The 27,031-nt window shown below is 53.1% G+C and overlaps 2 protein-coding genes across 5 annotated transcripts in view; one reads left to right on the top strand and one right to left on the bottom strand.

Moving 5' to 3' along the window:
- The window catches only part of LOC105473756 (autophagy related 4B cysteine peptidase), a 30,649-nt gene extending 4,885 nt beyond the window's left edge, over positions 1-25,764 (bottom strand). Inside the window, exons 1-10 of one of the 4 annotated variants that reach the window (XM_011727725.2) lie at positions 25,340-25,757; positions 12,597-12,698; positions 12,370-12,441; positions 10,192-10,290; positions 9,155-9,256; positions 8,431-8,503; positions 4,923-5,002; positions 2,436-2,629; positions 1,059-1,137; positions 590-735 (exon numbers count right to left, since the gene is read on the bottom strand). In XM_011727725.2, coding sequence (XP_011726027.2) covers positions 590-735; positions 1,059-1,137; positions 2,436-2,629; positions 4,923-5,002; positions 8,431-8,503; positions 9,155-9,256; positions 10,192-10,290; positions 12,370-12,441; positions 12,597-12,698; positions 25,340-25,694 — 1,302 coding nt within the window. In that variant the 5' untranslated portion in view covers positions 25,695-25,757. Of the gene's footprint in view, positions 1-589; positions 736-1,058; positions 1,138-2,435; positions 2,630-4,922; positions 5,003-8,430; positions 8,504-9,154; positions 9,257-10,191; positions 10,291-12,369; positions 12,442-12,596; positions 12,699-12,855; positions 12,962-24,872; positions 24,998-25,339 lie in introns of those variants that run through there. The other 3 variants (XM_011727728.3, XM_011727727.3, XM_011727726.3) reach the window with 3 other exon arrangements.
- Positions 25,765-25,910: 146 nt separating this feature from the next.
- LOC105473757 (THAP domain containing 4) overlaps positions 25,911-27,031 on the top strand; it is a 45,664-nt gene continuing 44,543 nt past the window's right edge. The window contains exon 1 of the mRNA XM_071073781.1: positions 25,911-26,128. Coding sequence (XP_070929882.1) covers positions 26,052-26,128 — 77 coding nt within the window. The 5' untranslated portion in view covers positions 25,911-26,051. The remainder of the gene's footprint in view (positions 26,129-27,031) is intronic.

Raw genomic sequence — 27,031 nt, 5'->3', positions numbered from 1 at the left:
TGGAGGGGCCGCCCGTGTGTTTAAACGTGGGTGTGAGGAAGAGGGCACAGGAGGGGGTGGAGGGGCCGCCCGTGTGTCTGTGTGGGTGTGAGGAAGGGGGCACAGGAGGGGGTGGAGGGGCCGCCCGCGTGTTTAAACGTGGGTGTGAGGAAGAGGGCGCAGGAGGGGGTGGAGGGGCCGCCCGTGTGTCTGTGTGGGTGTGAGGAAGGGAGTACAGGAGGGGGTGGAGGAGCCGCCCGCGTGTTTAAATGTAGGTGTGAGGGGAACACACCATGGCTCATACTCATCCACGCACACTCAGCACGTGCCCACACACGCTCACGCCCAGACACACCCTCTCCGGGCCACTCGAAGGCCATAAAGGCTGCGCAGGAGGTGGTGCCTGGGGGAGGGATGTGAAGGTGCAAGGACACGGTTCAGGCTCTTGTGCCCTTCAGAATCCCAACCCCGTGAACGCAATACTCATCCCAACACGTTGAAAAAAAACCAAAATGCAAAAATCTGAAGATTTTCTTCGTCATTCCCAAACAGCATTCAGTACAAGACGACTGGGAATACGGGCCTGAGTGCTCAGGAGACCGCCACGTACCACAGCGATGGACGGGTCGAGCTCCGCGATGCTCATGCGGCATGGCGGGTGCTGGCAGTGGAAGCTCTCGTCCGGGATGAAGCAGCTGCCAGTGGGCTCCACGGCCGGCTGCGTGGTGTGGGGGTCCAGGTAGATGAGCTCCTCACCTGGGAGGACGAGGCAGGCAGGCAGATGGGCGGCCGAGCCAGCAGAGGAAAGGGACAGAGGTGGCCGCGTTTCAGACCCACTGTACCCACATCATGCTGAGAAGCAGCGGGCAGGAGGAGGGGAGGGAGCAGAGGGCATGGGACCATCAGGGAACGGGGTATGCAGGAGGCTGCCAGCGGCCAGGCTGCACGGGAACCCCCCCACTCAGAGCATGCTGCTTTTCTACTGGTGGCCTCAAGTGACCACCTGGCGTGTGGGACCTGCTCACAGAATGCCCTTAAAGGGCACAGGCCCACAGGGACACGGTGGGAACCCGACTCACCAACGTAGCCGATGAAGTAGTGGGCGCTGTTGGGCTTCCCTCCGATGACGCCCAGGGACTGGGGCATCATGAAGCAGTGCTGTGGAGGGGCGGGAAGCTGAGCACAGGTCCCAGGCGGGAGCAGACGGTCCCCCCACCCACTGCCATAGAGGGCCCAAGGGCCTGCTGAGACCCAACTGGGTGACACAAGAGGGGACAGGAGGGGACAAGGTCCCGAAGAACTTACTGTCCAGGAAAGACCACGGGACATCCTACAGGTGCAAGAAACCTAATCTGCAGGCTCGGCCCAGGGAAGCTTCATGTCAGAGGTGGGCTTTGGGGAGGCTGGGAGTGAGGGGGGCTGGCAGGAGATGTGAGCAGGGGTAGGGGAGGCGGCCCTGCTGAGTGCTTTGACCTGACAGGGCAGAAGCGATGGAGATGGGGCCCACGTGCGGGGGCAGCAGGGACACAACAGGGTGGGCAGAAGGCTGGAGGGAGGGGCCAAGTTCAGACAACTGAATAATTTTAACAGAAAGCTACATTTCAGTTCCATACAAATGTGACTCCTTAGTCTAAAATTTGAGTTAACTGAAGAAAGGATGGTTTTCCCTTCTGCTTTTTTTTTTTTTTTGAGATGGAGTCTCACTCTGTCACCCAGGATGGAGTGCAATGGCACAATCTCGGGTCACTGCAAGCTCTGCCTCTCGGGTTCAAGCGATTCTCCTGCCTCAGCCTCCTGAGTAGCTAGGACTACAGGTGTGTGCCAGCACGCCCAGCTGATTTTTGTGTTTTTAGTAGAGACGGGGTTTCACCATGTTGGCCAGGTTGGTCTCGAACTCTTGACCTCGTGATCTGCACGCTTCGGCCTCCCAAAGTGCTGGGATTACGAGCGTGAGCCACCGGGCCTGGCCCCCTTTTACTTTCATGACATGGGGGAGAGCCTGTGGCTGGAGTTCCTCACAGAGCCCTGCCCATCCCCAAGCCCAGCCCACAAGTCTCTTCACCACAGGCCAACCCACCCTCCAAAGGGAGCTCAGGCCAAGAGGGCTGTGGGGGAGTGGGGCGGGCATGCCTAGGGCACAGTGGAGACCTGGGAGGGGCAGGGTTCCCTGTCAGGCCAAGGAGTGGCACCTGGTTCCGAGGACCCCCTACAACAAGTGCCTCATGCTTTCATTCTCGACATTCGCCTTGACACTTGTAGAAGTAGAGCAGCATGTCTCCTGACGGACGTGCCTCACGCCCACCCACCCCTTGGGAAATGGTGTAAACCATGGTCGTTTACCCCTCCCCCGAGAGCTGGCTGCACAAACGGCCACATGACGATGACGCACTGAAAGTGACTAAAAACTGGGAGAAGGGGACGAGGACCCAGGGCAAGCGCCGCATGGCAAGACCCACCTTCAGCGTCTCCACATAGGCCTCGTTGATGTCCGTGAGCCCCAGGCGCAGGGGGATGAGAAGCACCAAGGGTCTCCACGGCGATGGCCTGTTGGTGACCTCAGCCCCCGCAGGGAATCCGTTGCAGTGCCGGTCGGAATCTGCAGGAAACGCAGTGGCTCCTGCACAGGGAACGCTGGTCCTGCACAACCTTCCTAGAAAGGGAGACACGCTTTCACTAACCAAGCACAGCTGCGCAAAAGTGCTCCCACAAGCAAGCAAATTATGATTGTGTAACAGAAAAAGGGCATTACAAAGCCAGGTACTTACACTGAAATTCAAACTTGGAAAATATAGAAAAGCATAAGAAAATTTTTTCATAATCTTGCCACCAAGAGAAAAAAGACATATTTTCTATGCATACTTAATTTGTTTTATTGTGAAATAAAGCACACACACAGAACAGTACGAGAAAAAGCCATGTGCACTTCAGAGGAAAATCACAGAAATAAAAGTGCCTGCAGCCTGCCAGCCCGTACCCGCCCGCCAGCCTGTACCCACGCAGCCAGTCAGCCCGCACCCGCGCAGCCCACCAGCCTGTACCCACCCACCAGCCCGCACCCGCCCGCCAGCCTGTACCCACGCAGCCCACACCCGCGCAGCGCACCAGCCTGGCTAGTGCCAGCACAGCCGGAACCCGCTCCCTCCGGGCCTCCTCAGCAACCTCTTTCCTTGCTCCCACCCCTTCCACCTACACACACCCGTGAGTCCGGAGAACTCATCAGCTGGAGGGTGAAGTGATGGGGAAGACACTCCAGGAGCACGGAGCATGCCCGGCACCTGGACTGAGGTTTCTCAGCACCACTCCCCACTCAGAGGAGCCAGACTGATTCCAGGGCTAGGCAGGGAACGTTCAGAGGCACCTGCAGCATCTGCTTAACCCAGAAAAACGCCACAACACAGCAAAAGACATCGCCAGACTGAGGTGGCCACTGGCCAAAGGTGGGACCATCAAGCATCCAAAAGATGGGCAGTGACAGGCGGCACACTGCACATTCAGTGAAGACGGACAGTGACACGCGGCACACTGCATCAAACAGAGAGGCAGGGAAGGGGTGCGTCTGGCACACCCAGTCACAGGGCAGGACCCACTCCCACTGTGAATCTGTGACTCTGAATGAGGTCTTTCTCTTCTTTTTTTTTTTGAGACGGAGTCTCACTCTGTCGCCAGGCTGGAGTGCAGTGGCGTGATCAAGGCTCACTGCAACCTCCGCCTCCCAGGTTCAAGCGATTCTTCTGCCTCAGCTTCCCGAGTAGCTGGGACTATAGGCGCGTACCACCATGCCCGGCTAGTTTTTTTATTTTTAATAGAGACGGGGTTTTGCCATGTTGGCCAGGTTGGTCTCGGACTCCTGACCTCATGATCCACCCGCCTCGGCCTCCCAAGGTGCTGGGATTACAGGTGTGAGCCACCGCGCCCGGCCTAAATGAGCTCTTTCTTAAGGAAAACTGGATTCAAGGCAATAGTGTACCTGTAGAACTTCAATAAAATTGGAATTGAGGGCGTTTTGAGAAGTTCCTTGGGAAAAAGGTGGCCCTGAGTAAAAGAAGGTGGTGAGGCATTTTTTTTTTTTTTTTTGAGACGGAGTCTCGCTCTGTTGCCCAGGCTGGAGTGCGGTGGCGCGATCTCGGCTCACTGCAAGCTCCGCCTCCCGGGTTCACGCCATTCTCCTGCCTCAGCCTCCCGAGTAGCTGGGACTACAGGCGCCCACCACCGCGCCCGGCTAATTTTTTGTATTTTTAGTAGAGACGGGGTTTCACCATGTTAGCCAGGATGGTCTCGATCTCCTGACCTCGTGATCCACCCGCCTCCGCCTCCCAAAGTGCTGGGATTACAGGCGTGAGCCACCGCGCCCGGCTGGTGAGGCATTTTTAAGAGTTCTCAGCTTGGCTACATCATGGAAGGTGAAACATGAATTTGGAACTCACTCAATGAGCCCATTTGTTAAAACTGAGCCACAGTTTTCCTCCTAGAGGTAAACGCTGCCACGCCTAGATTCCTTCAGGGTTGCAGCAGACCTTTCTTTCTTCCAGAAAGCTGAAAAGAGCTCTGCCTTCACGACACGCCTTTCGAGATGGTACAGCCAGAGGGCTGCTGCATCTGTGGCACATCAAGGCACGCAACAGAACTTCACCAGAATTCCCACACGAGGGCGCCTGAGTACAGCACGCCTTCACAAACGATTTGTAACCAAGACACAAAACACGACGTGAGATACCCAGTCTCGGCCTCCAGAGAGCCTGGGCGCTCCTCTCTTGGTATGACCACCAGGAGAGGACAGCGGGGCCACTGTGCATCTGGCTTGGCATGCAGGCCCCACGGAGCTCCAGCACGGCACGGGGCGACTGACAACACTCGCCGAGGCTCCTGTGGAGACTCAGGCGAGGAAGTGCACGTGCTGCCCATAATTTCAACTTTCTTGTCCACAGAAACCCTGAGCCACTTACTGATTTCCTCCATCACAACGGTGTTGTCCATTGCTATGTGGACTGCCAAGGAGCTCCACGTGTCGAAGACAGCAAGCTTCCTACAGAGAGCAGGAGAATGACCATAAGCTTCTGTACAATTCAAAGACGTCTCATCTTTGCAGTGACAGCTGTGGGAAGCAGTGTCGCGTTAGAGGTGCTTCTTGGATGAGAAGGGCCAAGGTTCCTAAAGTCCGGGGCATAGCCAATGCCACAGACAGGAAGAAAGCCCAGAGTAAATCTGCTTCTTCTCACCTGAGGCCCAGGGGGCCTGCCCTTGCCCCAGTCTCCACAGAGAGCACACACAAGAGGGTTTTGAGCAGCCTGGTTTCCTGGTCTCACTGGCACAGAGGCAAGAACTAGAACATGAACCCAGCTCTGAGACACTGTGAGTTTTGCCAACTTTGAGTAAGGCCTCCCAGCACCTTCATGCTCTGCTCTACTCTCCCTTCCACCAAACACGCTGAGCTGACAACCAAGGAACCTGAGTCCTTGCAGAGAAACCTGCAGCTTAGTGGGGAGCATGACTGTGCACACCAGTGAGGAGGAACCGTGGCCGCAGGAAGAGCAGATTCTGCAGCCAAAAGTCTAATGGGACTCTGATCTCCTCTCGGGTCTCGTGGAGGTGGGGTCAGAGGACCTCAACAAAAGGTAAAACAACAGAAAAGGCCCCGAGGCAGCAAGGCCCTGGTGCTCCTGGGAGCAGAATGGAAGACCTGTGGAGGGGAGTTGGGTGGGGTGGAGCACGGGACTGGGATGGCCACACAGGCCCTCCCAATGCTCAAGCCCAAAGGGGACACTGGGAGGACAGTCTGACCCCCACCCCCGACTCCACCACCTCCCTCCTCCCATCTCCAGCCCAGCTGCAGTGCAGAAGATGGGAGGACAGCTTGCTTCCCCGCCCCACCCCCACACCACCTTCCTCCTCCCACCTCCAGCCCAGCTGCAGCGCTGAAGATGCATCCACACACAAGGGACACAGCGGCACTGGCAAAGCTGACCTGGCGAAGGGCAAACAAGGAAGCAGCAGCCACGTGGGCCGGTGGTCGGCACTGCAGAGAACAGTAACGCAGGAACAGGGAGTGGCGCTACTAACGTAGCTACCCCTGGGTGCCAAAGGGTACCTGCGCAGACATGGGGCGCAACCCAGGCAGATGTGGGGGGAGCAGGGTCCAAGTGCCAGGGACCACACGTGCAAAGGCCCCGAGGCTGGGGTGTCCCCGGAGCACAAGGTGTCATGCCAGGGAGGTGGGGTAGAGCACCCCGCCTGAGTCAGCAGCGAAGTGCCAGGGCAGTTCAGGGCAGAGCAGTGGCCAATGTGTCTGATGCAGATGACTCTGCTGTTATTTGCTAAAGAGACTCTAGGATGACAAAGAGAGAAGGAAGATCAACAAGAAGGAAGAAGATGGGGCTTGGACCAGCACAGGGAGTTAAAGGATGAACGCTGGTCAGAGTCTGGACATATTCTGAATGGCCCATTGAAAGAAAGAGGAACTGGCCGGGTTTGGTGACTCACGCCTGTAATCCCAGCACTCTGGGAGGACGAGGCGGGTGGACCACAAGGTCAGGAGTTCAAGACCAGCCTGGCTAACATGGTGAAATCCCATCCCTACTAAAAATACAAAAATTAGCTGGGCATTGTGGTGCATGCCTGTAATTCCAGCTACTTGGGAGGCTAAGGCAGGAGAACTGCCTGAACCGGGACCCAGGAGGCGGAGGTAGCAGTGAGCCCAAGATCGCGCCACTGCACTCCAGCCTGGGCTACAGAGCTATCCTCTGTCTCGAAAAAAAAAAAGAAAAAAGAAAGAGGAGTCCTGGCCAGGTGCGGTGGCTCACGCCTGTAATCCCAGTACTTCGGGAGGCTGAAGCAGGAGAATCACTTGAACCCAGGAGGCAGAGGTTGCAGTGAGCTGAGATCACGCCACTGCACTCCAGCCTGGCAACAGAGCGAGACTCCATCTCAAAAAGAAAGAGGGGTCTAGAACAATCCCAGATTTTTGTTTGAACACCTGAAGGACCACTGTGGGAGAAGCAGGCTGGGGCCAGCACGAGCTCTGGCTGTCAGGTCACCATGCACCACAGACACCCAGGTGGAAATGCAGAATAAGCAGCTGGACCTGAGCCTGGAGTCCAGGGACAAACCAGCCCTGCAGGTGTAACTGTGGAAGCCGTCTGTGTGCTTGGGTGCAGCAGCACTTGCAGGTTGGGGAGGATCATCCAGCAACAGGGGCAGGAGCTGGTGGGGAGCGGGCAGGGAACCAGGAGAAACAGTGAGCATGGTGAGTGGCCTGGTGTTTCCAGAGAAACAGCACTGACTTGATGGGGCCACTCCAGGCAGCAGCAAGAGGAAGTGTGAGTGGGGGTATAGTGGGGCCTGGGGAGCTGCTGGACAGAGGACTCTGAAGGGCACGCAGTGGGGACTTAGCAGGTGCCACGCCAAACACAGGGTGGGCCCAGGAGACGGAGGAGCAGACTGGTGACGTGGGACGGGGGTGACGTGGGATGTGGGAGAGATGGACTTGGGTAGGACCCCAAGGAACCTGACAGAAAAGCTGGGTGGAGGCAGTGACTGCCGTGCTGAGGAGCGAGCTGTGGGTGAGGGGAGACAGGGCCATTTCAGGAACGTGGAACGTGGGGTGCCTGAGGACCTCGAGTGGGATAAAGAACAGGCAGATGCAGAAGGAGAGGCTTCAAGCGAGCCATGGCTGAAGACAGGCTGGGGAGACGCTGGCCCTTGGACCAGTAGGGAGGAGACCCTGAGGGGGCAGGTCCTGGGGGAACTGGCCAGAGCCTCCCCAAAAATGCTGGGATGCCGGGACACCTGGAATCAGACCAAATGACCCCGGATGGATCAAGAGGAATGAAGAGTGGACACAAAGCTGAAACCACAGGCAAGTTTCTGGAACTGCCAGGAGGGTCATCTCAGAGGAATCTGGGGGGCGGGAGCGGGGAAGCCGCAGAGGGAAGCATGCAATGGGGCCGAGTGAGGCGCGAGAGGAAGCAGGTGCGGAGCAGGTGCAGAGAGCACTTTCAGACGCTGATGTGCATGGGAAGGCGAGCGAGGCTACAGGGAGTCTCCGAGGCTGCAGGGAGTCTCCGGGTAATGTGAGAAACGCAGGTGGCAAGGCCCGCAGAGGGCAGCCTCCAACAAGCCCGCAGAGGTGGAAGGGCCCGGCACCTGCACAGATGGCTGCAGACCAGCTTCAGCTGCCCACCAGCTTCAGCAGCCCACCCCATCAGAAGCCACCATTACAGGTGGATCCATGCAGCAGACAAAGAACAAGGGACTATGGTGTTCATTTTATTAGGAAACATAAATTCCCATTCACAAGACCACTTGGCATAGTCACCTCTGGGCAACCTTCCGAGAGCCCTGAAGTAAATAATTAGAGACCCCTTATTTCCTGTAGCCATAAAAACTCAAGGAGAATTTAACCCCCAGGGAACATCCCTGCTGCCCCGTGCCCGGCAATGGAAGTTCAGTACATACTTGAGGACCTGGGCGACAGTGTTCGGCCCGTACCACTGGCCTATGGACTTGCCTTCGCCAACTCCCATTTGCGCTGCAGGGAACAGATCCAGATTAGCGACACACACCCGCCCCGACCATCCCAATGCCCCCAGCCCTGACCTCTGGTGGCACGTGGTGCCAGGAGACATCACAGGAAGGCCTGGACAGCACCCTACCCAGCCTCAGATGGAAGCATGCCCCAACAAGATTGGGGGAGGCGTAAACGGACAAACAAGGTCTCGGGGACTGTCCTTCGCTATGAACTTAGAAAAGGGGAGAAGCCGGAAATGAAGGGACCACTTCCTTCTGTAAGTGAAAACACAGGCTCAAAAGCCGGCCTTGCCTGCAAGAAAGGCCAGCTCCTCTTTACTCGCTCCACGCCAATCTGAGCATTCACATTCACTGATGGGGTGAGGCCAATTTCCCCAGGCCGTGCCGAGCACCAGGCACTGCAAGCCGCATGGACAGCCGGAAGGCCAAGGCCCAGGGTCTGGGCCGGGGTGGGACGGGGGTGACGTGGGATGCCACGGGGGTGATGTGACAGCAGTGCACAGGCCGTCAGAGGCAGTGTTTACAGGTTTACAGCCTCTTGCTCCACATCCCACAACACCAGAAAATCTCTTACGGGAAACCGACCACTCCACCCTCTCCAAACAGCCCGGGGCGGGCGGGGGGGGGCCTGGCACAATCTGCAGCCTCCCACCTATCTGGTGAATGGAGTAGTAACTGTCTTTCCTGTCGATGAACGCGTTGAGGACGCTGAAGTAGCTGTCTGGCTGCCTCTTCCTTTGTGTCCACCTCCAATCTATTGGAAAAAAAATTACAGGTATGCTCTACCGTAAATATGAGAAACAAGAAACAAGTCTTCACTTTCACTCAAGATACAGATGGCATCCAAACCTTTTTCAGAATTTCTTTTTTTTTTTTTGGAAACAGAGTCTCGCTCTCTCACCCAGGCTGGAGTGCAGCGGTGCAATCTCGGCTCACTGTAACCTCCGCCTCCCGGGTTCAAGCGGTTCTCCTGCCTCAGCCTCCCAAGTAGCTGGGACCATAGGCGTGTGCCACCACGCCTAGCTCATTTTTGTATTTTTAGTAGAGATGGGGTTTCACCATGCTGGCCAGGATGGTCTTGATCTCCTGACCTTGGATCACAAGGTCACCCGTCTCGGCAAAAAAAAGTATTGGGATTACAGGCGTGAGCCACCATGCCCGACCAGAATCTTTTAAAAGTAAAAACCCATGTTCTCCAGGATTTCAAATACATATATGCCAAGTTATCAAAACAAATCTGTAGAGAAAACAGTTTCAGCAATTTAAAACATTTATCAGCATTCATCTTTTTTTTTTTTTTTTTTTTTCCAGATAGGGTCTAACTCTGTTGCAGAGGCTGGAGTGCAGTGGCGCAATCTCAGCTCACTGCAGCCTCCATCTCCCGGGTTCCAGCAATTCTCCGTATCAGTCTCCTGAGTAGCTGGGACTACAGGCAGGAGCCACCACGCCTGGCTAATTTTTATATTTTTTTGTAGAGACGGGGTCTTGCCATGTTGCCCAGGCTGATTTATCAGCATTCTTTAAAGTCAGTTTTTTAAATCAATAAAAACAAGTGGCTCATTATTCAAGAAAACCTCAATTTCTACTTTGTGTTTTACCTGTGACCTGCTCTAAAAAGCCCTGACCCCACAGTCCCCTCTGCTTCCTGAGAACACCGGGCCATGCGCCCTCCCCAAGGCTGTGACTCACCTCGGCCTAGGTGCCGGCACACCAGGGCTTGGGCAAAGATCATCTGTCCACACCGCAGCATGCAGCCCCAGCCTGTGTCCGAGGTGGGGCCTGTCCCCCCTGTCATGGCAGACAGAGAGAAGTGCTCATGGCCAGATGGCCCCACAGGCCACGAGCCCACTGGCAGGAGGCAGCGGGTCAGTCCCACACCACAGGCACCGACTCCCTCATCCATCAGCTCCACTTGGGGCAACACACACCTCTTAGGACTCAGTAACGCCAAGGGCCACATTTACTGGAGAGTGAAATGTCCCGACAACCTCCTCAAAATGGGCAAAACACATGAACAAGTCAGTCACGGAGCAAAAAGAAGGTCTGACAAACATATGAAGACACTGACCCCCATAAGTCATCCAGAAAATGCAAAGTTAAACAAGACAAGTCATTTTCCAATTACCAGAAAGGCAGAAATTCAAAGGTTTGATGACAACCAGTGCTGCCGAGAGCACCGGAAGGGCCACAAGCGCGGCAACTCAGCCCTTCCAGCACCGGTGCCTGGGCCCTTCCCTCACAGCCACTCCCTGGAGCCCAGAAAGATGGACAACATGCACCATGGAACTGCGCGGCATGTGACAGGCACGTGGGAAACGCTGCCAGTCCATAGCAGGGGTCCAGTGGAATGCCACCGCACAGCAGTGACAACAGAGAGGGCCGCCTGTGTGGCAGGCAAGAGGCTGGCTGGTGGCTGCACACCACAGTGAGAAGCAGAGATTCAGGGGTCAGACCACAAGGTTCACCCTGTGCCCACCTTTGGGCTTCCGGCAGCTTCTCCACGCACTGGCAAGGACGAAAAACCCTGTGTCTTGGGGTAGTGGTGGCTGTCACCTACCGACAACCCAATCAGCAGTGCCCATGATCACCCTCGCTCCACTGCTGATAAAAACTTATCTCAGAGCCAGGCGTGCTGGTGTGCACCTGTAGTCCCAGACACTCAGGAGGCTGAGGGAGAATTGCTTGAGCCCAGGAGTTCAAGTCCAGCCTGGGCAACATGGCGAAACTCCATCTATTAAAAAAATGAATTAATAATTTTAAAAAATCATCTCTGTGGGGCTAAGAAGGAAACACACCACACTTGACCTTCAGGACTGCAATAGGGCTGCTTCATCTGCAGGGTTCATCCCCAGCTTCTACCTCCTGCACAGGGCCTCTGCCAAACCAGAAAGGCTTCGCTCCAGTCCTGTTCTCCTTCCCAGCACGCAGCAGGGTGGCTGTGAAGGAGATGGAGGCTGGGGGCAACCCTGCATCCAAGGCCGCCCAGAGAGCAAGTTCAGCGCAGCTGCAAAACAAGCCCTTGTGGAACGAGCAGCTATTCCCAGGGCACATCTGACAAGGTGTGTCATTAAAATCTATCATTAAATATCAATATTCCCAGGGTACATCTGACAAGGTGTGTCATTAAATATCAATCTAAGGAGACACTGTCGTATGTCCCTACGCGTCAGTGTTCTCCAACGTCAAGCCACTGTGGCTATTTGACTTCCACCTCACTTCAGGATCAAGAATGAAACTACCCGGCCTCAGTTCTCCGCTGGTGAGAGCAAGGCTGAGAACCAGTCCCCATCTCCTTCCAGCTCCAGGGCATACAACACTGATGAATGGCTTTTAACAGAACGTACTTTAGTGTTACATAAAAACATGTCACATTCACCTGGCCCTTCAAATCTCCCCACAGGTAAGTGTGGAAAATACTAAAAAAGACGAGGGCTACAGAGAATGGCTTCCAAACACTCTGGACCTAAGTAAGAAACACGTTGCAGAGCTGTGACCCAGAACACACATTCAAATACGCAACTAAAACTAAAATCCCTGAAGCAACATGCTGCCTGCCCACGGCGGACACACAGTTTTCTATGCCATTCCGTCCTACATTTAAAACAATGTTGGTCGTGACTCATGATACTGACTTCCAGCTGCAGGAATAAATTGTGATTTGCAAATACACTGGCCTGGAGTCAGGCCGTGGATTCTAGCTCTGCCACTACTACAAGGGAGGCCTCGGCCAATTCATTTAACCAGGATTGCTGTGAAGATTCAAATGAAGCACGTGGCATATTGAAGTCAAATCTACAAGCGTAAGTTTTCCTCTTTCCTAAAAACATGTATATTTTGTCCCGTGTTGTAATAAAACAGAGTACTTACCAATGGCTGGAAAGTTTTTCCTGTATGTAAACCAAAGTCTAGATGCCACATCAGACAAGATCTCGTCCTTTTCTAGAGGTTGTTTAAAAGAAAAAAAAACACACACACACACAACGCCTTAAGTTTGCAAGTCACATGTTATGGCAGAGTTAGCAGAGAACAATGATCACAAAATGCTTCTGCAGGCCAAGCGGTCAGACCAGGGTGGGCTCCAGCACAGCCGATACCTGTGAAAATGCTGTATTTTCTACCCAGTATCCAAACGGGCTCTGAGGTCTCCGGAAAATCTTCATACTCGGCAAACCGGAGAGTGTCGTAGGTCAGAGTGGCTGTTGAAACCAAAGACGCACAATTATCAGACATTTATAATTTCATAAACTAGTATCAAAAGAACCATTTATAGCACTTCTGTGCTGAAGAGAACAATCGTAAATTCTTGCAACAGCAGCACACCCTCTCGTATCTCGGGCGTACCAAGACACCCACCATGGATGGAGTAAACTCTTGGGAAAGTGCAGAAGGCCCTGCTGGGCAGCTGCTCCGCTAAGGTACGGGGACAGGGAGGTGGGGCCAGCATGCTACTCCCTGAGCCTTTCATATTCTGAGCCACTGAGTCAGTGTCTAACAGCTGACACGAGGGTGAGGCCAAGCTAGGAGCCAACCTGAGGGGCAAGAAAGCAAAAAAATAAAATAAAAAGCCACCCGATTTGAGCACTTACTTTAGACTTAAAACATGTTTAAAACGTAAAGGACAAAAATAAAATGAAACCACCCCCTTCATCTTTGCTCACAAGGGAAGCCACAGAAGAAACAGAATAAGGAGTCATTTTTCATGGCCATCCTAAGGTTTACCAAATGGCACCTTGTCAGCATGTTCAGTCACTGTGATGAAGGCACATGCTCTGGGGCAAGAAACACTGAGCTGCTGGGAAGACTAGGGGTTCTGGTCTACCCCAATTTCCTGGTTAGGAGCAGGTGCTGGAGAAGAATGCGGTGCTACTCCCAGGTAGGAAGTCCACCCCTGGACACTGAGAGATCGAACTCTCTGCCAGGTCCCCAGAGGTACCTGGGTACAAAGAGCCTAGTAATCAAGTACTGAACCTGTTTTCATTCCAACAATGCTACCAGAAAAGCACTGCCACCACTTCCATGTGGCAACACCCCCACTTTCTTTTTTTTTTTTTTTGAGATGGAGTCTTGCTCTGTCACCCAGGCTGGAGTGCAGTGGCATCAGTGATCTCCGCTCACTGCAAATTCTGCCTCCAGGGTTCACGCCATTCTCCTGCCTCAGCCTCCCGAGTAGCTGGAACCACAGGCACCCGCCACCACGCCCGGCTAATTTTTTGTATTTTTAGTAGAGACGGGGTTTCACCATGTTAGCCAGGATGGTCTCGATCTTCTGACCTATGGATCTGCCCGCCTCAGCCTCCCAAAGTGCTGGGATGACAGGCATGAGCCACCGTGCCCGGCCAGCAACACCCCACTTTCTGAGGAGGCGGCTGGCTGCAGAGTCATGGTGTTTACCCGCTGCGCTAATGAGCCCTGCACGCCATCTTACTCTGTTTTATTTCAATTAAGAAACTAGGCCAGGTGCAGTGGCTCACGCCTATAATCCCAGCACTCTGGGAAGCTGAGGTGGGCAGATCACCTGAGGCCAGGAGTTTGAGACCAGCCTGGGTCAGTACGTGAAACTCCGTCTCTACTAAGAGTACAAAAATTAGCCAGGCATGGTGGCGGGTGCCTGTAATCCCAGCTACTTGGGAGCCTGAGACGGGAGAATCACTTGAATCCAGAGGTGGAGGCTGCAGTGACCTGAGATTGCGCCACTGCACTCCAGCCCGGGCGACAAGAGTGAAACTCCATCTCAAAAAGAAGGAGAAAAAAAAGAAACTAGAGAGGCCCAGGGTCTTCCTGTCCACAAAACTGTGGCTGAGGATACCCATGTCCCACAATGTTCCTGAAAAGAAGGCGCCAGCCAGCAGCAAGGCACCAGCCCAAACACCCACGTGACGAGATGCACGTCGCGTATGCTGGGCTGGCACCAGAGGCATCTCTCTCCAGCTACTCTTCAGGCAACCGGGAACACACAACTCTCATCTGCTGCCTCTCCAGCTGTGATGGTGCCTGATCACTCATCCTTCACCAGCAACTTCACAGCAATCTTTTGAAAATCAATCACTTATAAATTTCTCCCACATCTAAATTTACTATTTGATAACCACCCCACACTTCGAGATGAATGACACGCTAATTATAAAACAATACTGAAGACTACAAAAATACACAAATCACGTGAAGCCTCGTGGCCCAGCAATGACTCCTTCCAGAGTCTTTATGCGCGGGTTCATAGGTCAAATCATACTATGCCCGTGGTTTCCACGGCATTCTACGTAAACACAGATCTCCACGTAAGCTGATACTACAAAGCATCGTGTGTGTACTTCTGTGCTGTGCACACAGGCAGGGGGCAGTCAGAAGTCAAAGCCCAGCCTGGGTACTGGTAAACTGTAGTTTCCTGGACCACTTACTTAACTACTAGGTGTGAATGTTCCCTCATCCATAAAATGGGATAATAACAGGACAGCCTCAGCATGTGGCTGTGACGTTTCCATGAAACACTTCCAATGAGGTGCTGGCTGGCAGACAGAAGGGCTCCAATGTCAGCTCTGTCATTAACATCAAGGACTCAGAACCACAGGGTCAAAGGCACACACATTTTATTAGACCTAAAAGCCTGAATTGTATGCGCAGCTAATTCCCAAACAGGGTTTGGAAGTACCTGCAAGCATCTCCCTCGGTGCAGGCAGAACTACCAAATCCACAGCAGAGGGCCCTACGGGCATCGTTTAAAGGATTCTCAGCTGTGGGAGACCCCGGCCCCTCTCTGCCCTTTTCCTAGAGCAGTGCTGTGGCTTCCTGAGCAAGAAGACAGGCGTTGTGGGGTGGCTGGAGCCAGATGAAGCAAGCTTTCCACAGCAGGGCTTTGTCCAAGAGCTCTGCTCTTTTTTTTTCCTTTCTTTTTTTTTTTTTTTCCGGAGACAGGGTCTCATGTGGTCACCCAGGCTGCAGTACAGTGGTGCAATCACAGCTTGCTGCAGCCTCAAACTCCCAAGCTCAATCAATCCTCCAGTCTCAGTCTCCTGAGCAGCTGAGACTACAGGCATGTGCCACCACACTCAGCTAATTTTTGTATTTTTCGTAGAGATGGGGTCTCATGATGTTGTCAAGCTGCTCTCAAACTCCTAGGCTCAAGCAATCCACCCGCCTCAGCCTCCTGAAGTGCTGGGATTACAGGCATGAGCCACTGAACCTGGCCCCCAAGAGCTCTGCTCTTATACATTTTACTTGTCCATGCTTTCAGAGACAGTATCAACCAAACTGCTTGGTGACTGTGAATAAATAAAGTCCAAGTTTACATTCTCTCCCACCTTTTTATATATATAAGGTTACTTGTTTCTGCACATGATTACAAAAACTGAGTTGGGATGAATTAAGGTCCATGCCTTTTTTTTTTTTTTTTGTGATGGAGTCTCACTGTGTTGCCCAGGCTGGAGTGCAGTGGCATGATCTTGGCTGCATGCAGCCTCCATCTTCCAGGTTCAAGCAATTCTCCCGCCTCAGCTTCCCGAGTAGCTGGGATTACAGACACCCGCCACCATGCCCGGCTAATTTTTGTATTTTTAGTAGAGACAGGGTTTCACCATGTTGGCCAGGATGGTCTCGATCTCCTGACCTCAAGTGACCCATTTGCCTTGGCCTCCCAAAGTGCTGGGATTACAGGTGTGAGCCATCGCACCTGACCCACACCTATCTTTTTAAAGAGCTGAAAACCATCATGATGTCCCCGCTATCTCTCTAAAGCCACTCCTGAATCTTCAGAAGTCCCTGCTATTCTTTGACCTCTAGGCTTTATTCAGTATATAGACTAAAATCCAGAAAATTTATTCTCAAGGAAAAAGGATGCAAACACCACCGGTCTAATTTCAACGCTGCAGGACAATGATTCCATCTTGCTGTTGGAACATTCTTCTCATGTTTGAGACCGTTCCAAGGCATCAGCTTTGAACTAAAGATACACATATCTTTTATTTAAAGTACAGCAGAACTAAATGAACACTTTGGCAAGTATCTCTTTGTAGACTACAGATGTTCCTTAACTCAGGATGGGATCATGTCCAATAAACCCATTGTAAGTTGAAAATACTTAAGTCAAAAATGCACTGAGGCCAGGCACAGTGGCTCACGCCTGTAATCCCAGCACTTTGGGAGGCCAAGGAATTACCTGAGGTCAGGAGTTCCAGACCGGCCTGGTCAACATGGTGAAATCCCATCTCTTTTAAAAACACAAAAAATTACCCGGGCGTGGTGGCAGGCGCCAATAGTCCCAGCTACTCAGGAGGCTGAGGCAGGAGAATCGCTTGAACCCAGGAGGCGTAGCTGCAGTGAGCTGAGATCGCGCCACTGCATTCCAGCCCGGGTGGCAGAGTGAAACTCTATCTCAAAAAAAAAAAATTGAATACATGTAACCTACCTAACATCACAGTGTAGCCTGGCCTGCCTTAAATGTGCTCAGAACACCTACCTTAGCCTACAACTGGGCAAACTCACCTGGCCACACAGTGCCCTGTAGAGCAGGGGTCATTCCCCCCTCATCACTGGCTGACGAGGAGCTCTCTGGCATCTCCAGAGTACCTGGGGGCATATTGCTGGCCCAGGAAAAGATCAAAATTCAAAACATAAGTATGGTTTCTGTAGAATGCATACTGCTTTCACACTCGTAAAGCCAAAAAACTGTAAGTCAAACCATGGTAGTTTGGAAACCATCTGTATTTCAGAAGAATGTGGTGTATGTCATTGGGAAAAGGACCATATTGTTGAATCAATAGCAGTCTGTAGTATCAGAATCTGGAAACTGAGAAACAGGATGTCTAGTTTCCCATATTAAAAATATAAATGATAAAGGAATGAGAGAAGTAGATAAAGAAAAAAAGGAAAAAGGCTCCCTCTGAAAGTAGGGTAACGAGGCCTGAGCAGCTGTGAAGTTGAGAGATTTTCAACACGGCAGCAGTAAAATGCAAAGTCGTTGTATTTCTTAGATTTATTAGTAAACTTTATAGGCAAGGAAGCCAACTTCAGAGTGAAGAGAATAAGAGGTGTTCCATTAAGTTCAAATACACCACCACACCTCCAGCTGTAACTGGGAAAATTACCGGTGTGTGGCCTCAGATTCCTCACTGCATAAACCATCAAGGAGACAGGAAACCCGAGGGGAGCAAAACCAAGGAGCAGTCACAGTGCTTGGCGGTGAACAGGAGCAGCACAGCCGCGGCAAACATGACCCATGGGGTCCCTAAGGAGGGCTCCCACACCACTGTGCCCCAAGCTGCGCTGCTCCTCCGTCTGGAGAAATGCACTCCAGCCCTCCCCAGAATCCTGCCCTCTGTTGGGAGTGAGTCACACATTCCCCTAGGACTAGCTGCGGACACACTGAAAACACGATCCCTTGCTTCTCCCACCACACCGCGCCCTCCTCTCTGTACCGTGGAGGACGCTGCGAGTGGGGAGTGTCCGCACGTCACACCTGGAGCACGTTCCTGACAGCAGAGCACCAGCTGTGGAGTCAGAAGTCTGAGCCCACCACTGAGCAGCCACGCAGCCTTCCAGGCAAGTGACCGTCCTGTGACTTGATGTCCTTGCTGTGAGACGGACAAGGTGCAGGAAGAGTTCTAAACCACACAGGAGCAGCGACCGCTCTCTCAAGGCCAGCCTTCTCAAACCACTGAAACGGGTGAGCAGTCAAGACCCGGCATGGATGGACGTATTATGTAAGCAGAGGTGCAGCAGAGTACAAGGTCAACAGACACCCAACCAAACGTGAGTCTCTATTAACGCTGAATCCAACATAACACACCTTCCTCCGAGAGAGTGACGGCATTTAGAGAGCAAGAGCCTGCCGCCCCGCTTCACGGGCTGGCTCCAAGGACCAGAGAGACCTGCAGCAATTCCTACAACAGAGCCAACGAAGACTCAGACTCGCATCCCTTCAGTTATGAGGACGGCTTCCCTGTACTCTGGGGGGGCCCACGTTGTCCCTCTCATGGAGGACAGGAGGGAATGCGCTAGGCAGGACCTCCGGGCAGAACTCACTCCTCCTGGACACCCTCACAGCTCCAGCTGAAGAGGAAGACACAACAAGGAGCCGTGGACTGAGGCATCTGGAACAGTACAGACCGCTCCCTGACCTTCCAGATCTTACTTTATGATGGAGGAAGGACTGAGGCATCAGAATGGTACAGAGACCTCTATGACCTTCCAGATCCTACTTTATAATGGAAGAAGGAGAACTTTTTTAGAATTAACAGTTCTAATTTCTTTTTTTTTTTTTTTTTTGAGATGGAGTTTTGCTCTTGTCACCCAGGCTGGAGTGCAATGGCGCAATCTTGGCTCACTGCAACCTCCGCCTCCCGGGTTCAAGCACTTTTCCCGCCTCAGCCTCCCAAGTAGCTGGGATTACAGGCATGTGCCTTCACGCCTGGCTAATTTTGTATTTTTAGTAGAGATGGGTTTCTGCCATGTTGGTCAGGCTGGTCTCGAACTCCTCATCTCAGATGATCAGCCTACCTCAGTCTCCCAAAGTGCTGGGATTACAGGTGTAAGCCTCCGCGCCTGACCAACACCTCTGATTTCTACTGAGGTTTGTTTCTGGAGTCTGAGAGCCTGCTCGATAGCTACAGGACAGACACAAGCCTGGACTTCTTCCAACATCAGTCTCCTCACCCACGAAATGGGGCACAGCCACCAGTTTTCCCAGTGGGGTGAGAACCCACAATGGGTGCAAAACTAACGCTCACAATCACTAACATTTAGATCGACCAACACGATGATTCCATTCTCAAACGTTCCTTCTTTTTTTTGACACAGGGTCTGGCTCTGTCACCCAAGCTGGAGTGCAGTGGTGTGATCTCAGCTCACTGCAACCTCCCCCTCCCAGCCTCAAGGGATCCTCCCACCTCAGCCTCCTGAGTAGCTGGGACTACAGGCATGCACCATCATGCCTAATTTTTGTATTTTTTTGTAGAGGTGGGGTTTCGCTATGTTAACCAGGCTGGTCTCGAACTCCTGGGCTCCAGTGATCCACGCACCTCAGTCTCCCAAAGTGCTGGGACTACAAGTGTGAGCCACCACGGCTGGCCAGGCTCCTTCACTGACTCTCAGATGAATGAGATCCACTTAGGCCTCAGGCCAGCTGCCTCAGCGATTCTCCACGGAGAGGTTTCCTTGCCTTATTTCACAGCCCGTCATAATTCCACCATCTTCACATGCTGTGTCATGTGATTTATAAGGTAATTCATGCAGCCCCTGACAGAAAAGGAGTCAAGCTTCGAAAAAAATACCCATTGGCCGGGCACAGTGGCTCATACCTGTAATCCCAGAACTTTAGGAGGTCGAGGTGGGTGGATTGCCTGAGGTCAGGGCTTCAAGACCAGCCTGGCCAACATGGCAAAACCCTGTTGCAGTGAGCCGAGATCACGCCACTGCACTCCAGCCTGGATGACAGAGAAAAAAATATATATATATATACATACACACACACACACACCCACACACACACACACACACACACCCACACCCATCTCCAGACTCCCAGGTAAGGATTTTAATTTGAAATTAGATAACATGCAAGGTCAGGTGCGGTGGCTCATGCCTGTAATCCCAGCACGTTAAGAGGCCAAGATGAGAGGATCACTTAAGCCCAGGAGTTTGAGACCAGCCTGGACAACACAGGGAGATCCTGTCTCTCTTTTAAAAAAAAAAAAAAAAATTAGCTAGGCGTGGACACCTGTAGTCTTAGCTACTGAGGAACGTGAGGCAAGAAGATCATTTGAGCCCAGGAGACCAAGGCTGCAATGAGCTGTGGCTGCCACACTGTACTCCAGTCTGGGCGATGAAGTGAGACCCTGCCTCAAAAAAATCAAAATAAGATGACACACAGGAGGAACAAGATGAAGAGGTAGGCCGGGTGTGGTGGCTCACGCCTGTAATCCCAGCACTTTGGGAGGCCGAGGTGGGCAGATCACTTGAGGTCAGAAGTTCGAGAACAGCCTGGCCAACATGGTGAAACCCCATCTCTACTAAAAATATTTTAAAAATTAGCCAGGCATGGTGGTGCACAACTGTAATCCCAGCTACTCGGGAGGCTGAGGCAGGAGAATCTCTTGAACCCAGGAGGCAGAGGCTGCAGTGAGCCAAGATAGAGCCACAGCACTCCAGCCAGTCTGGGCGACAGTGAGACTCCATCTGGGAAAAAAAAAAAAAAAGACGGAGAGATACTGTACACTTTAAGAAAGAGTCCCCCTTAGAAGCAGTTCTCCCATTTGGTCAGCTGGATCCCAGACACATGATTTTCCACACCTCTTCCCTGGGACTTCTGCGATCACAAGCAGAAGAAGGCAGATGGCATTTTAATAACATAGTAATTCCATTAGAAAAAAATGTGACTTAATATTATTAATCTGACAGGCAGAAATGTCGGGAATTGGACTCAATGAATTTAACCAACTTCTCTCCATTTAGTACCAATGACACTTCATTCAACCAGGGAGAACTACAAAAAACATACAAGTAAATTTAAGAGCTTGCTGTAAAGCACTTCATTTCGAAGAAATCTTCCTAAAACACTTAGAAGTTATTTTCCAAAAGATTTATATTTTATAAATTCAACAAAGGGTTCTTCTTTTCCTTTAGAAAACTGTTAGTTTTAAGATAACAGTTTGCATACGATTACTCCTTTTTTTAAAATCCCCAAGAGTTTACATGAGAATGCTAGTAGTTCAGCCCTGAATGAAAATAGAGAAAGAGAGAAAAGAACTCCAAATTTAGCTACATCAGAAAACTAGAAAACAGTTTCAGTGCACACACTGGGCAGAACGTGCACATTCAAACCCACTCCCCAGCAGCCTCTGCATTCATTACACGTCACGCTAACATACAGGATTTATGTTAAACTCTACACACTGGAGGTTTCTATAATAGGAGAATGTGTAGGTTATCATTAATTCAAGTTGTTTTTTTTTTACCAACCACATGCCAGACACAAGTGATGCAAGCACAAGATACCAGCTCTGTCCTCAAAGAATGGCAGTCTGGCTATTAAAGTGCTGGCACCTGCCGTCCTCTGACTAGGGAGCGTGCTTTTAGGGACAGTGCTGGAACTGGTGGAGAACACAGCCACACTGTGGTCTGCCTGCCACCTCCTGGACCTCCCCATACCCGAAGAGGCCCTTGGCCTCTTTTCTTTCCCACCCACATTCAGACCCTGGGTAACCTCACCTGATGTGACCTCCAGTCTACCTCCAGCCCAGGCTTATTCTTTTAGCTCCAAACCTGTAGACCCAAAAGCCCACTGGACATTGCTACAAGGATGTCTAACAGGCACCTCACATTCAACACACATAAATCCAAACTCACAACAGAAAGCTTCCCACCAGGCAGGACCTCCCCAAGTCTTCCCCATCTGAGTTTCTTAGCTCAGGTCATACACTTTGGGGACATCTTAACTCCTCCCTCTCTACCCATCCCTCTCCCAACTTCCAATCTATAAACGAATTCTATTGTCTCAACCTCCAAAACACATGCAGAAGTCAACCTCTTACCCACCGTGAACTAAGCCACTGGCATCTCCTTGCTAGCTTGTTCAACAGTCTCTTAGCTGGAATCCTTGCCTCTGCCCTTGCCCCTCTGCAGTACATTCTCAAAAGAGATGCCAGAGCAAGCCTGTTAAACAGTCTATCATGTTACTCCTCCTCTTGAACAAAACCTTCCGAAGGGTTGCCACCCTATTCAGAATAAACACTGAAGTCCTCACTATGACCTGGCAAGGCACCCCTACTGAACCTAAGTCACCTCTTTATCCTCAGCTCCTGCTTTTCCCTCCACCACCCGCTGCACCCTAGCCACACCAGGCTCTTCCTACCTGCCCTTCCTCCTACACTGCTTGAGGCTTGGTCAAAACTTCACCTTCAGAGTGAGACCCTTCCTGGCCATCCTGGCTACAATTCTGATCCTCCTCATCCTCGGTCCAAGTCACTGTCCCCCAGGAGCCACGCACTTCGCTGCTAATGCTGGTCTCATGTGTAGAACGTTAGTTACCCCAGGGCAATGGTTTTCATCTATGTTGTTACTTCTCTAGTCCTAGCGTCTAGAACAATGCCTAACACATACCTGACAGTCAGTAATAAACAGTGTATTGAATGAATGACTATCAGAACAAACAGAAACTGTATTACACATGGTCAAGGAAGGCAGAATCTTCAAGAACTCTAGAGATCAGAGGAGGGCAGATCATTAATCATCCCTGAAAGGAAATATAGCATCAAGTAAGAAGGAAAATTCCCCATGATATCCTACAAACATCATAAATGTTTTTATCAGCATAAACAGAGACCTTTAAATGCAAGCAACTTTCCTACTCTGATTCCGCATGCAGCAGCATCCCGTGTCCTATTAAAGTATCATCGTGTCAATATGGTAGTCAAGAGAAAATAAAAGACAAAAATAAACTATCATCATGTAACAACATAACTGTTCTCCTAACTTGAACATGATGATTTTCATATTTTAGGTCATGTGATCGACCCTGAACTCTGTTTTTGACCTTAACCAAGTCTCTCATATGATACTCCAGTGTCAAGGTATCGAAATGATAGAGGCAGGGGGGAGACAAATCCTAGGCAGAGAGGGGCGAGTCACCAGTGAAACCCAACCTTCAAGCCACAGTTTAAAGCCTGAAAGCCAAGCAACGAGTCTCCGATAAATCCACAGACTGGACTGCAAACCTCTCTTCCTGTTTGGTGCGCTTTCCTCTAATTAATCCCCACCCTTCACCTATTTTACATATACTTACCCTTCTCTAATTGGTTTATTACACTGTTGTGCCCATCTTTGAGTGGTGACTTTGTTTTAGCCTTTTTTGCATACTCACAAACAAATCAGCACACACTCCCCATTCTGAGCCCATAAAAGCCCTGGACCCAGCCACACCAAGGGAGACCACCTGACTTTGGGTGGAAGACCACCCTTGAGTCCCCTTTCTGCTGAGAGCTGTTTCATCACTCAATAAAACTATTCTCCACCCTCCTCACTCTTCGATTGTCGGTGTAATCTCATTCTTCTTGGACGTGGGACAAGAACTAAGGACCCAATGAATGCAGGTACAAAGAAAGCTGTAACACTATGGCCCTCGGCCCTCTGCTGGGAAAGGGCAGTCGCCCCACGTGACAGCCCACAGCAACGGGAAGCAGCTGGGGGGATGGAGGTAGCCCCAGAGCTATAGCCTGGAGCAGGGCAATGGGAGTGACAGGGCTGTTGACACTTTGCAACACCCTCTCTTAGGCTTCAGGGTTGCAAGCATCCCTGCTTGGGCGCCACTACCTTCCCTTTGTCTGGACACCAGAATCCACTGCCCCCTTGTCTGGATGCTGGAGTCCGCTGTGGGAGTTGCTTGCCACACGTCTAGCTGTAAGCTCTGCAGATCCCACTCTGGTGTCTGCACTTGAAACAGCTGGCGGGACCCGGCACTCACTCACCCACACACCCACTCCCGCCAGGGGCTGAGCATGAAGTCATGGCGGCCATGGTATCCGTGCCAGAGTGCAAACCAGGTGCCACCCGGTGGGCCAAGTAGACAGGGCATCTCCTGTGGCGAGCCCGGACCCAGGCAAGGCCTGGGCAGGGGCCTCGCCAGCTGGAGGTCTCTGGCTGGCAAAGTGGCTGAGAAAAATCCTGCATCACAAACAATAATACCTAATAAGATATAATACAACAGTTGTAAAATAGTAAACAACAAATAGCACACAGCTGCGAATAGTACAACCGTGTCTGACAGTTATTCTAAAACACAAACTTCACAAGATACACATGCTCCTTAGGGAGTCAGGGCTCCTGTTTCCTCCAACCACCTACCACATTTAAGCGGGGAGCAGCTTCAAATGATTTAAACAGATATTGGCAATACACATTACAGTTTTCCTACTCAGATCTTAATAAATTCGTGTTGTAGCTGCCAGAAAAATAATAAGTAAAGAATGACATTCAGAATGACAGAATTAAACCAGATGAAAATCTTTCTTTACAGAAAGGGGATACTTGATAAAAGGCAAATCAGTTCCCAAAAGAATGAATGGGCTAAAACTTCTGTGTAAAAATATATCAAGGGCTACTGGGCAAGCGATGGGTTTGGTACCAACTTAAAACTATCTTGCCAGCAAAAATGGAGCGGAAGCATGAAAGAATAGGCAAAAACACCAACACTCCACACACACACACACACACAATCTCTCTCTCATGAACCCAAGAAACTAAGACCCGATGACACAAATTCACTGTTTCTCTTTCTCGTCACGGAAAAGCAGCTTGGAGGACCTACTGGTTACTAAATTGAAAACAAAAACAAAAAATATGCGTATATTGTGATGGACATGTCATGTTTCTCGCCTCCAACCTACCAATAACTTCATAAAAGTTAAAGAATTTCCATCCCTTCACGCTCAGCTGCGGGAAGGCCACGCTTTCGCCCGCCGCTGGCGTTCCCGGTCCCGACCGCGGCCGCCCCGTCAGCCGCCGCGCCACTCCCCGCCCGGCAGGCTCCGCCGCTCTCCACGGCCGACCTGGCGCAAGGGCCCGTGCAGCCACAACCTCCAGAGCGCTCCCGGCGGGACCAGAAAAGCAGCAGAAGCTCCAGGGCAACCGACAGCCGGTTCCGCGGCGCAGAGCGCCGCCGTCCCCCTCCCGCGCCCACCGCCCACCACCCACCAACACCGCCCCGCGCTCCCGCAGCGCCCGCCGCCCCGGCCCAGCCTGGCCCGCACCGGTGTGCCCAGGAGCGAGTCGCGGCAGCCCGGCCCCGAGCAGCGGAGGCCGATGATAAGGCGAGCACCTCCTGCGGAAAGGCAGGCCGCCGGCAACTCCTCACCTGCGTCCATCTTCCCAGTCCGGCCGCCGACTGACCCAAGCGGCGTCGCTCCGACGGGCCCGCAGCGCGACGCGGCGACGGGACGCCGCGGGGGCCAATCGGGGCGCGCGGCAGGCGGCAAAGAGGATACGGCGCGCAAGCGGAAATACGCGGGAGCCGCCATTTTGGCGTACGGCCGGGCCAACGCGAGCCCGGAGCGCCCTGCGAGCGGCGTGGGGTCGTGTCGCGGGACGACGGCTCGCTCTGCTGTCCGACGGGACACTGCGTGCCATGGGTGGCGCTTCCTCCTCTTAGAGGACCCGGGAGCAGTTGTCCAGGCGGCAGGGGCGGGCTCTGTCCCTGTCCGAGCAGCCATCTTGCGGTACGGACGTGCCCGGCGCGCCCATGTCGCCGTACGGACTGGCCCCGCCGGGGCGACTCCACCGCCCGCCTGCCCGCCTGCCGGCGGACGCTGCGAGGGGCCGGCTGCGCCCCGCTGGTCCCGAAGACGCCCGAACCCGCGCCTGGCTAGGACGTAGGCGGGGGCGGGGGCGGGGGCGGGGGCGGGCCCGCGGCGGGCGTCTGCGCCTCCATCTTGCCGTACGGCGCGGACGCCGCGGGCCGGCCCACGTCCCGAGCCGTGTCGCCGCCGCGCTCCCTCCCTCGGGGCGGTCCGCGGGCGGGCGGGCGGCGAGGGCCGGGGCCTGGCGGCGCGGCTGGGCCAAGGCCCGCAATGGTGATCTGCTGTGCGGCCGTGAACTGCTCCAATCGGCAGGGCAAGGGCGAGAAGCGCGCCGTCTCCTTCCACAGGTACGCGGGCCCTGGGCCGCCACGCCCCCGCCCCGGCCCGGCCCTGCGGGGAAACTGAGGCCCCGCGGCCGGCCCGAACGCAGGGGGCGGGGGCGCCGGGCCTCGGCTGCCGGGGCGCGGGGGAGCGGGCGTGGGCGCTGTGTGACCTTGGCCCGGCCGCCGTCTCTGGGCCGGGCGCCTCGGGCAGAGCGGCCGCCCCCACCCCGGCCGCCCGGGTCCGCCCTGCGCGCGATCGATCCGGCCGGCGCCGCGGCTGCAGAAGCCGCACGTTCTGGAAGCGCAGGTCCCGGGCCGATTGTCCTGCTCGGCCGCGACTGCTCCCTCTCTGGACCGCGGGCGGTCGGCCTGGATGTCTGCGAGCAGGAGCGGCCGGGCAGATGCGACCTGCGCCTCCCTTGCTGACAGCCCCCGAGAGGGCTTTCCGGGACGGGGCCCCCGAGCCCGGGACGCAGGTCTGCGCGGAGAGCCTGCGGGACGGCCGGCTGGGGACCGCATCCTCCCGCGCTCCCTTAGAGCCTGGCCCGGGGCTCTCGGCCGCTTCCCACGTGGGCCCCCGCGGCAGGGCCCAAACCCCCCTAAGGCCTTGTGGGTTCAGCCTATTTCAGTGAGATTTCTGCGGATTACACGCGGGAGGCACCAGAACCGCGAACAGACTTTGAAAACCACTTTGTAGATGTTTCTGTTTTTTGTTGCAGGGTGTTATTTAAGTTTTAAAGACGGCAGTGGCACGTGTTATTTATAGTGTTATTGAAAGTTCACAGTAGTTTGCTGTCAGTCTTAAATCATTACAATGTATTATAAGAATTAGTAACTTTAGATTATTTCACAAGTCAGCCAGATGACAATTTCCTTCAGAGCTTGTGTCCTAGAAGTTTTGTTGCTATTTTTTGAAAACAAGGCAAC

The sequence above is a fragment of the Macaca nemestrina genome, chromosome 11 (genome assembly GCF_043159975.1).
Source record: "Macaca nemestrina isolate mMacNem1 chromosome 11, mMacNem.hap1, whole genome shotgun sequence".
In the NCBI taxonomy this organism is placed as follows: domain Eukaryota; kingdom Metazoa; phylum Chordata; class Mammalia; order Primates; family Cercopithecidae; genus Macaca; species Macaca nemestrina.
This window is presented reverse-complemented; position numbering and strand designations above follow the sequence as displayed.